A 13397-nucleotide genomic window follows, 5' to 3' on the forward strand; every position below is an offset into this window, starting at 1 on the left:
CCTCCCAGGGAAAATCTGTCCCATTAATGATCCAGGCTGAGGCTGTGCGTGCAAGTTACTCGGAGTGTAGCTTGACTTCCAGATATGCAGCAGTCCCATCGAGGTGGGGTCCATGGTCGCCTTGTATGCCAGACAGAGGTCACCTCTGAGGAGTCTGCATGAAACTGAGTAGAGGGATAGGGCTTTTAGCCTATCTTTGTATGGTAGATGTTTGAGGCCCTGGATTCTCCTGGTGAGGAATCTCTGTGGTCTCTTCAGCTACTGCATGTGCTTTGCGAGGTACTTGCTAAAAGGTGCATTGTACTTAATAACTGACCTTATAAAGGAAGAATACAGGGATATTATGACCTCCTTGTTCCTGGATGAGATACCTTTTACTTATAGGGTGGGCCATGTAGAAAGCTTTTTGTACCACGGAAGCAACATGGTGGTCAAAAGTCAGGTTGCTATCAACCTGGGCTGCCCAAATCCCTCACAACTTATTAAGTGCTTAGGACGTCCTTGTTAATGTGATAATTTGTGGGGACGTCACTCTGCTCTGTCACTTTACCATTAAACTAATGACTGAATAATGTGACGGATGATGTAGTAGAAATGTATGATATAATAAGCCTGTTACAAATAATTTTGTTACTTTTCCCTGAAAACTGACTGAATAATGTGAAGTAACGGAGTATTAATTTTATATTCTGAAATTTGACTGAAATGCAATATGTATACTGAACACATAACGGAGTATGAATGTTATACTTTGAATCTTGACTGAAATTTAACATATATTTATACTGAAAATCGAAAACAACAGGAATACCTTTCTTGTCAGTGTTATCTGAAAACAGATAAAAAAAAATAAGCTGAAATCTGTTAATGTTATATTTTGGAAACTAAACTGTTAATACCTTTTTGTCAGTATTGTTTGAACAAAGATAAAAACAAACTGAAAACTAGTACTGTTATATAAATGAAAATAAGAAGTTATGTACCTACCATAACGTTCCATGTTAGTTGTCTTCTCTCGCCTTCTTTCTTGCTTGATGGGTTCGGAGCCGATCCCTCGGCTCCGACTCGGCACTTGCTAAGCTCGAGAGTCACTTTTACCAGCTCGAGGCAGCCCCATATCCCATGATGCAAGGCGGTAAGTACCCAGATCTCGTTTGCTGACAAAGGGCAATAGCACCAAGCATAAAATACTTCCCAAAGGAAGAAAGAAAACTTACAGATGGAAGAAGGACCAGGTCTGAATGGTCTTCAGCATAACAGTTTCTTATAACAAGGTCTGTCAGGCCAGGGGAAGGCGGGAGGGTTAAAGAAAGAAGGCGAGAGAGAAGACAGCTAACATGGAGCGTTATGGTAGGTACATAACTTAATGTTAAGTTGTCAATCTCGCCTTCATTCTTGCTTGATGGGACCGTCCCAGCACCTCTATCCTGGGTGGCTCAATGGAACAAACTCTTGAGGACTGTAGAGCCAAAACTGGCTCTGTCCCTGGAGGCCAAGTCCAATTTGTAATGGGAAACAAAAGTGTGAGGTAGCCCAAGTGGCCGCTGCACAAATAGTGTCCAAAGGAAGTCTAGCTTGAAAAGCTGTAGAAGTAGCTAAGCTCCTAGTTGAATGTGCTTTAGGTTTTGAGCACAGCTGTTTTCCCCTGAGTATATAAATTTCAGAGATGACGAAGAAAGCCATCTGGACAAGGTCACTTTAGAAACAGGAAGGCCTTTTTATTATCCGCATAGGAAACAAAAGTTGATCAGATTTTCTAAATTTTTTGTTCTGTCCAAATAATATCTAAGTTGACGGTGGACATCAAGATAATGTAGCTTTTGTTCAGCTCTATCTGAATAGTTAGGGAAAATACAGGAGATCAATGGATTGATTCAAATTGTTCTTTGAAGCGACCTTAGGTAAAAAGGTTGGGTTAGTTCTCAAAAGATACTCTGTCTTTGTGAAAACCAAATAGGGGTGAACCGAAGAGCATGAAGTTCAGACACCCTCTTGGCAGATGTAATAGCCACTAGGAATAAAGTTTTCCAAGAAAGATATTTCAGGGAACAAGAAACAGCTGGCTCAAGGGGAAGAATCAAGGATGTCAGCACTAAATTTAGATCCCACTGAGGAGGAGGATTCCTGATTGAGGCTTTAGTACGAAAATTGCTTTCAAGAAGCCCCTGCAGAGCCTATGGGACATAATATTATGATCTGCTATCCGACATGAAAATTGGAAATAGCAGCGAATTGAACTCTCACTGTGGAAGAAGAGGAGCCTGCATGAAAAATCTCTGCTAAGAAGTCCAGGACTGCCTGAACAGGGGCAGAAAAAGGATCAATATTCTGGGCCTTAGCCCAATAAGAGAAGCGTTTCCATTTGCTTGTATAAATCCTCCTGGTAGAGGATTTTAGCGAAACTACTATGATGTCTCTAACTGGGTTAGAGATCAAAGGAAGCCTGGCTAAGGAAGGAAGTGGAGCAACCATGCTGTGAGGTTGAGAGAAGGATTGACTGGTGCAGCTGACCCGATTGGTGAATCAGAAGATCTGGCACTGGGTCCAGATGCTACGGCTGCACCAAAAGGTGATGATGGAGGAACGGAACCAAACTTGTCGAGGCCAGTAAGGGGCAATGAGAATCAATTTGGCTCTCAAAATGGTAGCTTTAGATCACCTGAGGGATCAGAGGAAATGGAGGAAGGCATAAAAGTCCCTGGGGCCAATCCTGGGTCAGAGCGTCTCTTGGGGATGGCCTGATAGAGGGAAGAGGCTGAAGAAGTCTGGGCATTTGCTGTTTTGGGGAGTAGCAAAAGATCGCAACATGGGCGACCCATTCCAGAAAAATCTCTTCCGCTATAGATTGCTTGAGAGACCACTCGTGAGGCATGAGAATAGCTCTGCTCAATCTGTCCGCTACAATGTTGGTTTTCCCAGGGATATGCGTTGCTACCAGAAACCGATGAGAGGAGATCGCCCATTGCCATAGTCTGGCGCTTCTAGAGCACAAGGGGTAGGACTTGGTTCCGCCCTGTTTGTTGATATACCAAACTACAGACATGTTGTCTGTGTGGACTGCAATTGTCCCACGGGAAGAAAGTCGTTGAGGGCTTGCAGCGTTAAAAGCACTGCTCTCATCTCCAGGACATTTATGTGCAGATGGTACTTTCGAGCGGCCACGTCCCATGAACCATCCTGCCCTGATAATGACCCCCCCACCCGATCAGGGAGGCATCCGTGGTGACAGTGGCTATCGGGGATGGGGTACAAAGTACTGCCTTGGTGAACCTGAGGATGTGATCCACCAAGCAAGATGCTCTTTGCATGTCTGTGTCACCAGAATCTGGTGGCCATTGGAAGTTGCTGGTATGACCATTGTGTGAACAGCATCCACTGAAGAAGGCATGTAGAATCGAGCCAGGGAAGAAGAGTAATGGCCGCAGCCATAAGACCTAATACCTTTAGAACCATTCTGGCCTGTACTTTCTTGCTGGCCAGAATGATCCTGACATGACTCTGAATGTCTGAAACTCTTTGATCTGTAAGGGTAGCTGACATCCGAACAGTGTTTAAGTTTGCGCCTATGAAGGTAATAGACTGGCAGGGCGATGGGGCGACTTTTGAAGTTGATTGAGATGCCCAAATGAGAACAAAGGTCTATTGTGTAATCCCTGGCTTGTATAAGCTGATGCCTGGTGGTGGCTGACAGGGGCCAGTCGTCGAGATCACAGGAAACACCTGGAATCCTTGGCGTCTCAGGTGAGCCGTGACCACTGCCATGCATTTGGTGAACACTCTGGGGCTGTAGTGAGACCAAAGGGCAGGGCTCTGAACTGAAATGACTGGACCCCAGCGAAAGCGGAGAAATCTCCTGGGCGTCTGTGAATTTTGATGTGATAAAACGCATCCTGAAGATCTATTGAGCACATCCAGTTGTCCTTCTGTAAGAAGGGCAGAATTGACTGAAGAGTGACCATTCGAATCTTGTCTTCCTGACAGACTTGTTGAGTCTGCTGAGATCCAATATTGGTCTCCAGTCTCCACGTCTTTTGGGGACCAAAAAGAACCTTGAGTAGATTCCAGGCTCTGAATGGTCTATTGTAACTGGCTGAATGGCTCTTTTGCAGTAGTTTTGAGACTTCTAACTCTGCAACCTCCCTTAGACCGGTGGTACATCAGGAAGGAACTTGAGGAAGGGACTTTCCTCGAAAGGAATTATGTAACCCTTGGATATGATCGACTGTACCCATCTGTCTTGGAGTGAGGGAATGCCAGGCTTCTGGGTACAGTGATAATCTTCCCCGACTGCCTCCAAGGAGGGACAGCCGGGCAACATCTCAGGGATGCTGAAAGGGCTTGTCAGAGAGGCTCTCTGTTTCCCTGGTTTTCGGACCCCTCTCTGCCTCTAGAGCGGGCGTCTGTTGTTGTTACCCCTCTGCCTCTAGGGGTAAACTGACCACGTGAATCGGCGTGACTCCTTAGGATTTACGGAACCACATTTTCCCACCTTTCTGTCCTTTGGGATAAGGTCTAGAAGGGGTGGAAAACGGACTCCAACAGCAGAAAGAGTCTTGCCCGTCCTGTTCGCACCTGGTCAAGGTTTCCTTCACCTGAGGGCCAAACAAAGCTGACCCATCAAAGGGAGAATTTGTGAAGGGCGCCTTAAAGGGATCCAGAAATCACATAGCCGCATCCAGGCTTAGCGTCTAAGAGCCACACCTGTACCTCTGGCTCTACTGCTCCATCCAGAGCATAAGATATTAGCATGGAGAGTTTGCAATGGAATTGAGGGTTCCTAGCTGCGAAGCAATTTTTTCTTGAGCCCTGCAGCTGTAGGATCCTGAACTACTTCACCCAGCTCATAAGGATATCCCTCTGGTCTGGTGAAGTGACAAAAGGTAATTCAGCTTAACGATAGCAAAGGTCGCTGAGGAAAACATCCGCCACCGTGCCTATCCATGGTCCTAGAGTCCTTATTAGGAGGATGGACAGGCACGGAAGGATCTGCAAGTTCCTTTTGGTGGCCGCAGCCACCACCATGGCATCAGCGGGGACACCCTTAGTGAGGAATTGCTTGTCACATCGGGGCGTGATAAATTTTGAAGGCCTCCTAGGGACTGGCTCTACAGAGTCAGGAGCTGCACACGCTTCGTGCAATAACCTGCATAAGGGGTCGAAGGCGGAGACACCCAGGAGGTGGAGGGCCGAGATCCAAACGCCTCTGGGTATACTGACTCATCCTCAGAGGGATTGTTGGTGGGCCAGTTTCCCCTCTGTTTAAGGAGTTCTAGGATGTCTGAGAAGGAGACATCCTCAGAGGGGATCTAGGGGATCCCTCTGACTCATCAAAGTCAGTATCCAGTGACAGACTCGGGAGTCTACATGCTTCCTCTTACAAGTCCTCTTCCTAGGAGGATCTCCCGAAACATCAGGAGAATCCTCGGAAGAGGGGAAATTCCCAATGGGAAACCTGAGGCGGAGGATCTCTGGGTCCTGTAGCAAGAGAAGTGGCAGAGATGTCAACAGGTACTAAAGAGGGAGGAGCTACGGAACAGACTGCTGACTGATACCAGTGGCCAGTACACTCTTCATCACTCGAATGCTCCTCCCAGGCAGGTCCGAGAGAACCCGCTCCAAGAGCTAGGAACTCCAGGGACCACCGAAAGGGAAGTCTCGAGGCAGATGTCGGAGCCGAGCTCACCAAGGCCGAGGCTCCAAGGGGAAGAGCGGGTTCGGACAAGGGTCCGATGCCACTCACCCCTCGGAGGAGACCATGGAAGCCCGACCACGAATCCCTCTAAGGAAGGTCTCAAGAGGAGATAAGAGTAGAGGCTGAAGGAACAGAAGGGGGTATCCGTCCTCCAGCCATAGCAGTAACCATTCGAAGACTCCAACTCCAAGCTCTGGGGTAGAGTTGAAGGAGGAACTGTAACGGGTGTGGACCAACAGTCGTCTGTTGAGACGGACTATGTAACATTTGGGCCAGTACCTGTGACTTAAGTAATCTACTGACCACTCTCTCTAGGTCATGATCTGACAATCTGGATGACCTTGAAGATCGGCTCCGATGGCTCCGCCCGAAGAAGAGGTGAAGCGGGCCGAAGTATCGGCTCCAAGGAAGGACCCCTCGACCTCTTCCGGAAATGAGCCATCGGAGCCGATACTATAGATCCTGTCGGAGCCGACTTCTCGGAGCCGACAGGAAGCTCGATACCGGCTCCAGCCGGAGCCGATACAGCCACCAAAGTAACGGTGTCGGAGCCGATCGGGCCGACACCGATGCTGTGCCACATGGGTGTCGGAACCGATCGAGCCGACATCGGCGGTCGATACAGATTCGCACCAATAGCCATCGGTGCGAAGGCTTTGTTAAGCCAGAATCGGCTCCAGCCGGAGCCGATCTCGACTCGGAACGAGTCGAGCCGAGGCCGCAGGCTTAGACACAGAAGCCTGGGCCTTGGAAGATTTAACTGATTTAGATGGAGCCGACTTGGCGGAGAGCCCTCCGGCTTAAGAAGGCCCCTAAGGATCAGTTTGTTGCTCTTTCCTGCAGGACTCTCTGGCTGAAGGAATGACAAATAGCACAGGAGTCCTGCAGGTGAAGAGGCCCCAGGCAATACAGGCAAGAAGTGTGACCGCCTGTCAGAGACATCTTCTGACAGCACGAGTCACACTTCTTAAAACCTGAGACCCTCTCCTTTGACATGGTGCTTGACACAAACACACACACACACCAGTCAAAAAATTAACTTAAATAAAATACCAAAAGGTATTTGTATAAAAAACACACACCCTAACAGGAGGATGGGATGGGTAAAGTTTGACTAAAATAAAATAGAAAAGACAGGGATTTTCTGTCACAAAATGTAAATAATTAACTAATAACAAATAATTAAGGGTTTTTTAAGAAAAAGGGGCTTAAATATTCAAAAGTGAATCACTTACCAGGAGCTGGTAAAAGGAGGACCTCATAAGCGAAGCGGCAAACGAGATCTGGGTACTTACCGCCTTGCATCATGGGATATGGGGCTGCCTCAAGCTGGTAAAAGTGACTCTCGAGCTTAGCAAGTGCCGAGTCGGAGCCGAGGGATCGGCTCCGAACCCATCAAGCAAGAATGAAGGCGAGATTGACAACTTAACATTATACATACTTGCTTTAACTCAAATTTTAACTTTAAACAAACATTGAAGGAATAACTGAGACACAGAGACAGCAGACTTGTGCACCACAGCTCTCGACAAATTTTTTAAAAAAATAAGCTGAAATCTGTTAATGTTATATTTTGGAAACTAAACTGTTAATACCTTTTTGTCAGTATTGTTTGAACAAAGATAAAAACAAACTGAAAGCTAGTACTGTTATATAAATGAAAATATACATACTTGCTTTAACTCAAATTTTAACTTTAAACAAACATTGAGGGAATAACTGAGACACACAAACAGCAGACTTGTGCACCACAGCTCTCGACAAATTTTACTCTGCATTGTCCCAGTCACTGATGAGATTTTGGAAAGCCTGCTTTAATGTTTAAGTATCTTTTTTATAGGAAAATCTTTTAAACCTCTCCTTTTCATCTATTGTGCAAGGCTGGATGTGGCTAAAGTTCTTGACTGTATTTAGTATCATTTGCTGCTTTAGCAATTATAAACTAATATAGCACTGCTTGTTGCCCTGACTTTAATTACATTTTTCTGCATTAAATAAACATTTGCTGCTAATAAACTCCTCCAAGTGTGTAAGCAAACCGAATGTACAACAGTGACATGGAAAGGCTGTAACTTTATTAGTAAATCAAACTGAAACCTTGGTGACATTGTTTTTTTCTGTCATAACCTCAATGAAACTTTTGATGAAACAGATTATCTTTCCTTGCTAGTTAGATATGCACACACCGCTGTAATTCTAAAGACATGTTCTCAGTCTCACATCCACAACAGTTAACCCTCCTATCCTTACCAAAGTTACATCTAGTATTTTCACTCTTTTTTTTAATATGACACAGCCATTCCAGTGCAACATTCACTTCCTAAATTCATATGTTTCCACCCCACAAATTCTGTTTGCAGTCTGTCTTTGTCAGGAATTTTACATATTCTAACAGATTAACACATCACATTTACCACACCATTCCAGTATCCATATCCTTCTTACAGTGTTAATAATACTGTTCACATTTACTGCAAATATTCTAACAGCATATTGCTTTACATGTGTTTGTGTTATTATACACAATGTTTGTGAATACCCCCAGCCAAACACACACACACACAGTTATCCATGTGTAAGGTCACATACGTAAAACAAGCTTTGCTCTAGAAGGCTCTTAACTAATAGTCTACAATGAAACCAGTTAAGCTGAATGGCCAAAAAAGTAGTTATCATAATGAAGAAAGTACAGATTCAAGGAAAGGTCACTGTAAAAGCAAATTGTGACAGCTGGGTTTACGCACCTTATATACTCTTCTTTCCAAGTCACAGATTTCATCATCTATATATATTTTTAACACCTTTATTAAATTTTCACTTAAGACATATGCCTCACCATCTGTACATTATCCCTTTGTAGGCCCACACCAGTCTTGCCCCAGCATTCCACGAAATACCGCCTGGTGCACAAGAAACTCACACAGCCAGTGCTGCCAACAGCTTTCTTCGGTTCTTTCTGCAACTGTTGACTGTCATAGGGAAATAAGTCTGAAATAACCCATTTTCTTTGCACAGCAAACTTACTATTACAAGCTGTTCAAATAATAATTATGTAACATTATAATAAAACAGTTACAAATAAACTATATAGAATTTTCTTAGGAGGATAAAGAGAGGGTAAGTTTACTGTTATAATGACCATTCTTTCAAGATGTTCTGTTCAGGTAAGCATCTTGCAAAACTTATTCCAGTGTGAGGTGCTGACATGACATAGCACTGCCTCACTTCTTCAAGAGTTACAGCCTGAAAAAGGACTTAAACAGCATAAAGATTAAACTAGAGGAAGTATCAGAGCCAAAAAGTATATTATAGCATTTGGAAAGATTCCCAAGCAATGTCTTTATATCCATGCAAGGATAGTTACAGATCTCCTGCAGCACAGCTGTTAAAAAGCCTCTCCTACCTCAGACTGTGCCGTCAACTTGTAGTACTCTGTGAAAATGTGAACAGCAGTCCATGTCGCAGCATCTAAGTTAACATTTTCAGACATATGCTGTAGCTGTACCTGATGTGCGCTTACTATGCCTTGCAGAGATTTACTGTCATCATCACTGCAAAAGGTAATACAGTGGGTAAATCATTTTAGATTGGAGTGTTTAGTGACTAGTAGGCCTTCTTCCCCATTCATGCATTAGACAAAACTCTAGCCAATTTTTCAGATTCATTAGTTTTACTAGAGGAATATTTGAGCACATTCAGCACACAGAGGTTGTCTATTTTGAAAACAGCTCCTGTACTTTACAAAAAAAGCACCAAACCAGGCATGTCCAAGGGTCAGCTTCCAGTGATTTCTCCTGTCCACCTGGTGAATCTGGGCATACTGGGGCAATACAGCGATTGCCTCATGTATACAGACAACTCTCTCCTCCTATCACCCAACACTACAACCTGTGAGAGATGCACTTACATAGCCAAACTGGAAGCAAAGCTCTCTCCACCCAAGATTGTGCTAGACAGTCAAGAGGAGAAGGTTAACACCCGCACTACACCTCAAGCAACACACAGCTCTTCTAAACCCACACCACCAACACCCACACATAGCAACATTAAAAACACATATGCGGAGGGCCTTAACTCTAACCTGCCCAAGCAACAAGGACTTCTGTAGTTGAAATGCAAACAAACACCAATCACAACCAAAGTGTCACATAGCTCACAACACCAGTGTGCCACCCAGCAACAGCCCCTAAGGCAAGACAACGTACCTAACACTTCAGTCATTGGTGACTCTAGTCAGGCACACTGATCTCCCACTCATCAGGCTGAACAAGGAGAAAATTAAAGTCAGCTGCCTGCCCGGTGCCAGGATCCACCACATAACGCATGTACTCAAGTCACTCCACAACAAGTACAAATATGACTCTGTCATTGTTCATGTTGGAGTGAATGACTTGAGACATACCTCCCTGGACTACATGAAGAGACATGGAAGAGCTCTCGGATCATGTGGCCCAGGCAGGTATGACCCTAGCCCTGAGTAGCATCCTGCCTTCGTCCAGAATGATACCACAATATAAGGACAAAATGATGGACTTCAACAATTGGCTAAGCTTCTGGTATCACTCAAAGGGGATCCAGTATCTGTCTGCCTGGGATGACATGATTGACAGACCACGATGCTTTGCCAGAGATGGTCTGCACCTGTCGCCCCTGGGATTCAGGTTACTAGCTAAGGCTCTTGCCACCCCTATAGTGCCTGTTTTTAGGCAAAGTTCAAAGGACAAAGCCACCACCATAACTGGTACAAGCATGCAAATTCTGAAGGTAATGCTACTCAATGCTAGAAGTCTAAACCTCAAAATGCACACACTCTAGGTATTCTTAAAAATGGAGAACATCGATATCTGTGCAGTAACCGAGACCTGGTTCAAGGCTCCAGAGAGCACCCCTGCAATACCAAGCTACAACTCTTACCACACTTTTTGACCACCAAACCAGGACCAAAACACTAAAGGTGGAGGAGTGTCCATATTCACCAAGGATATTCACACCACCAGGCTAGTTGCCCAACACAATGCATCTGAAATTCTCCAGGTGCAACTAACACTAAGTAAGACTGCAATCCAAATTGTAGCTTGCTACAGATTCCCCAATATACCCCAAGATTCTCACTACACCTTTCTAAACTTACTGAAAAATATTAAGATACAACCAAACACCCTAATACTGGGTGATTTCAACTACCCTGCCATTAACTGGGAAAACTACTCATGTACCAACACCTTTGCCCAACAGTTCTTGGAATTCATAAATTCCAATTGCCCTGGATCAACTAATCCATAGTCTCACCAGGAGCTCCAATATCCTAGACCTGGTCATTACCAACATGGGAAATTGATGCTCTACACCTATGGTCACCCCCTTGTTGGTCAGGTCTAACCATAAGCTAATCACCCTTAACATCCACATCCCACCCCACCCTCCAGTAAGGAAACCTCCATAAAAAACTTCTCCAAAGCCAACTTCATGTTACTCAAGTCAGAAGTGACAAACTTCATGACACCCATGCAGACGGGAACTGAAAGTTCAACTGCTGAATCCTACACTAAGGCACTGTACGAACACATGCATGAATTGTAATAGGTCGTGTAAATAAACAAAACACAACATAAACTAATTCAGAAACAGAAACAGTTCATACTAAAAATACTTTTAAAATGCAGAGTGAAAAGTCAAATAATCACTGAGAAAATACATAAAACTAACTAGTACTAGAGATATCTCTTACATTGGGGTAAACATCAAAGTGCAGATTGAGAAATATAGGAAACTTAAAATATTAAAATAATAATGCATGTGAAAGCTACTGCAAGATCGTTGAATAATCTAACTAAGTAAAGAATGCCAATTGCTATAAAAATGCTAAAATATTAGAAACTAGCTTAGTGGTTACTCATGGGCTATTCAAGCATTAAAAAAATCGAAAAAACATCTGATATTCAAGTAGCTTACTGATACAAGTAGCGGGCCCTTTACTTTATGTATATTCAAATATGAAACCAGACGTGCATTTCACGTAACACATCATACATGCTGATACAGTGAAGGCTGATGAAAAGTTAACATCTAATCTTAACTTGTGTGATGATAATAATCTATAGAAGACAACGATTGTGCAACGACTATATTAAAGCGGTTGCATTAAATTAATAATATTAAAAAACTAATTACATCAATCTATGAAAGAGCACCTTTAGAAAGATTTTTAAACATATGCATTCTCACTCATTGAGCCATGAAAGCCTGTTAAGGAAAAACTCCACCATTTGAATACTGACTAAGAAAGACAATACAATAAATACTATAAAACCTGATATTGAGCACCATATACTGTGATGACAGGGAGAAAATATAAAAATGACAACCAACTCTGAATGGTGCATAATAAGTAAATACTCTAAATGGTCCGCATCTATATAAGTATCTAGAGAAAGATCAACAAACAATAAATGATACATTAGACTAAAAATGGTATTTAAAAGAAAACAAAACAACTCCAAAACAAAACTTAATATGAAAAACAAACAAAGCGATACTAAAAGATATCAATAAAGCGTTACATATTATGCTATAACTGAGAAACCTATCCAAACAAACAAAGCTAAACAAAACCGTGAACCATTGGGGGATAACACTATTCTACTAAGAAATCACTAATAGGGTTCACAATAAAAGTAGTCATATAGAGACTCATCAGGATGATAACCAACTCTAAACACACATAAGGTGCTAAAAAACTATAAAATGCCCAACACATACAAACAGTTATTAAAAAATAATAGAAATGAACAGTTACATCTCTAAAAAAAATAATAAAATGTGTAGATAAAATGTTAATAAAGTGTGAATGCAAATGATACAATAACAAATACAAGTAAAATAGCAAAATAAAGTATTCATAAATGCTACAAAAAAAGGACCTAGATGAGGTAATAAAACAAGCATAATCAGTTCACATAACCAGTGCAGCCTGACCAACCAATGATAAACCTTTAGTATAAAACTGCTATAAATACTCACTCATACTATTGTTATATTTGCTGTATGGCAACATTTTACTAATTCGTTGCAAATATAACTTAGTTTTGAACCCCTATGTAATTTTTATATTTGTTTTTGTAAGTTTAGCAAATTTTTGTGTTTTGTACCTATATGTTAATATTTTTTAGTGTAACTGGTAAATTGTTAACCATCCTGATTCTGGCCAGTGTTAGATTGTGTTCCGACTAATCTAGTATGTATTTATAGGGTATTCACCGGATGTGAGTTCTATGCACGTCATTTTCATTTTCTCCCGTCATATATTACTATCCTATCATCACAACCAGGCTATTATATTACTTATTGCATATATTGTCTTTTGAAGTCCCATTTGCTCTTCCGAGTCTTTTCCCTCTGCAGTTTCTGCAATCAATAACAGGCTTTACTGGCTACTTATAGGTGAAATTTTTAGTATGGTATTCTTAATGGCAGATGGTAGGCAAATGCTCATTAATTGAAATCGTTTTTGTTAGCCTGTTTTTCTAGGTATCGCAGTGAGTAGGTTATGTATATTATTTATTTATCATCTACGTTAGATTAGAGATGGTCTCTGTATATAACTTCTAATAGATTGCTGCATGTTATGTGTTGTTACCAAGAAGTATACGTGGTGACGTATGAACCACGCTAAGCGATGCACGGCATCACGCAGCCTTCACTGTAT

General features: G+C 42.6%; 1 protein-coding gene across 3 annotated transcripts in view; it reads right to left on the bottom strand.

The window, feature by feature from the left end:
- The window catches only part of TRAPPC6B (trafficking protein particle complex subunit 6B), a 627408-nt gene that overhangs the window by 544990 nt on the left and 69021 nt on the right, over positions 1 to 13397 (bottom strand). The window contains exon 3 of one of the 3 annotated variants that reach the window (XM_044074225.1): positions 10791 to 10799. The exons of the other annotated variants lie outside the window; for them this stretch is intronic. Within the exon in view, the coding sequence (XP_043930160.1) occupies positions 10791 to 10799 (9 nt within the window). The remainder of the gene's footprint in view (positions 1 to 10790; positions 10800 to 13397) is intronic. 3 annotated transcript variants of the gene reach the window in all.

This window comes from Protopterus annectens, chromosome 6.part0, assembly GCF_019279795.1.
Source record: "Protopterus annectens isolate FY-2018-M chromosome 6.part0, PAN1.0, whole genome shotgun sequence".
Taxonomy (NCBI): Eukaryota; Metazoa; Chordata; order Ceratodontiformes; family Protopteridae; genus Protopterus; species Protopterus annectens.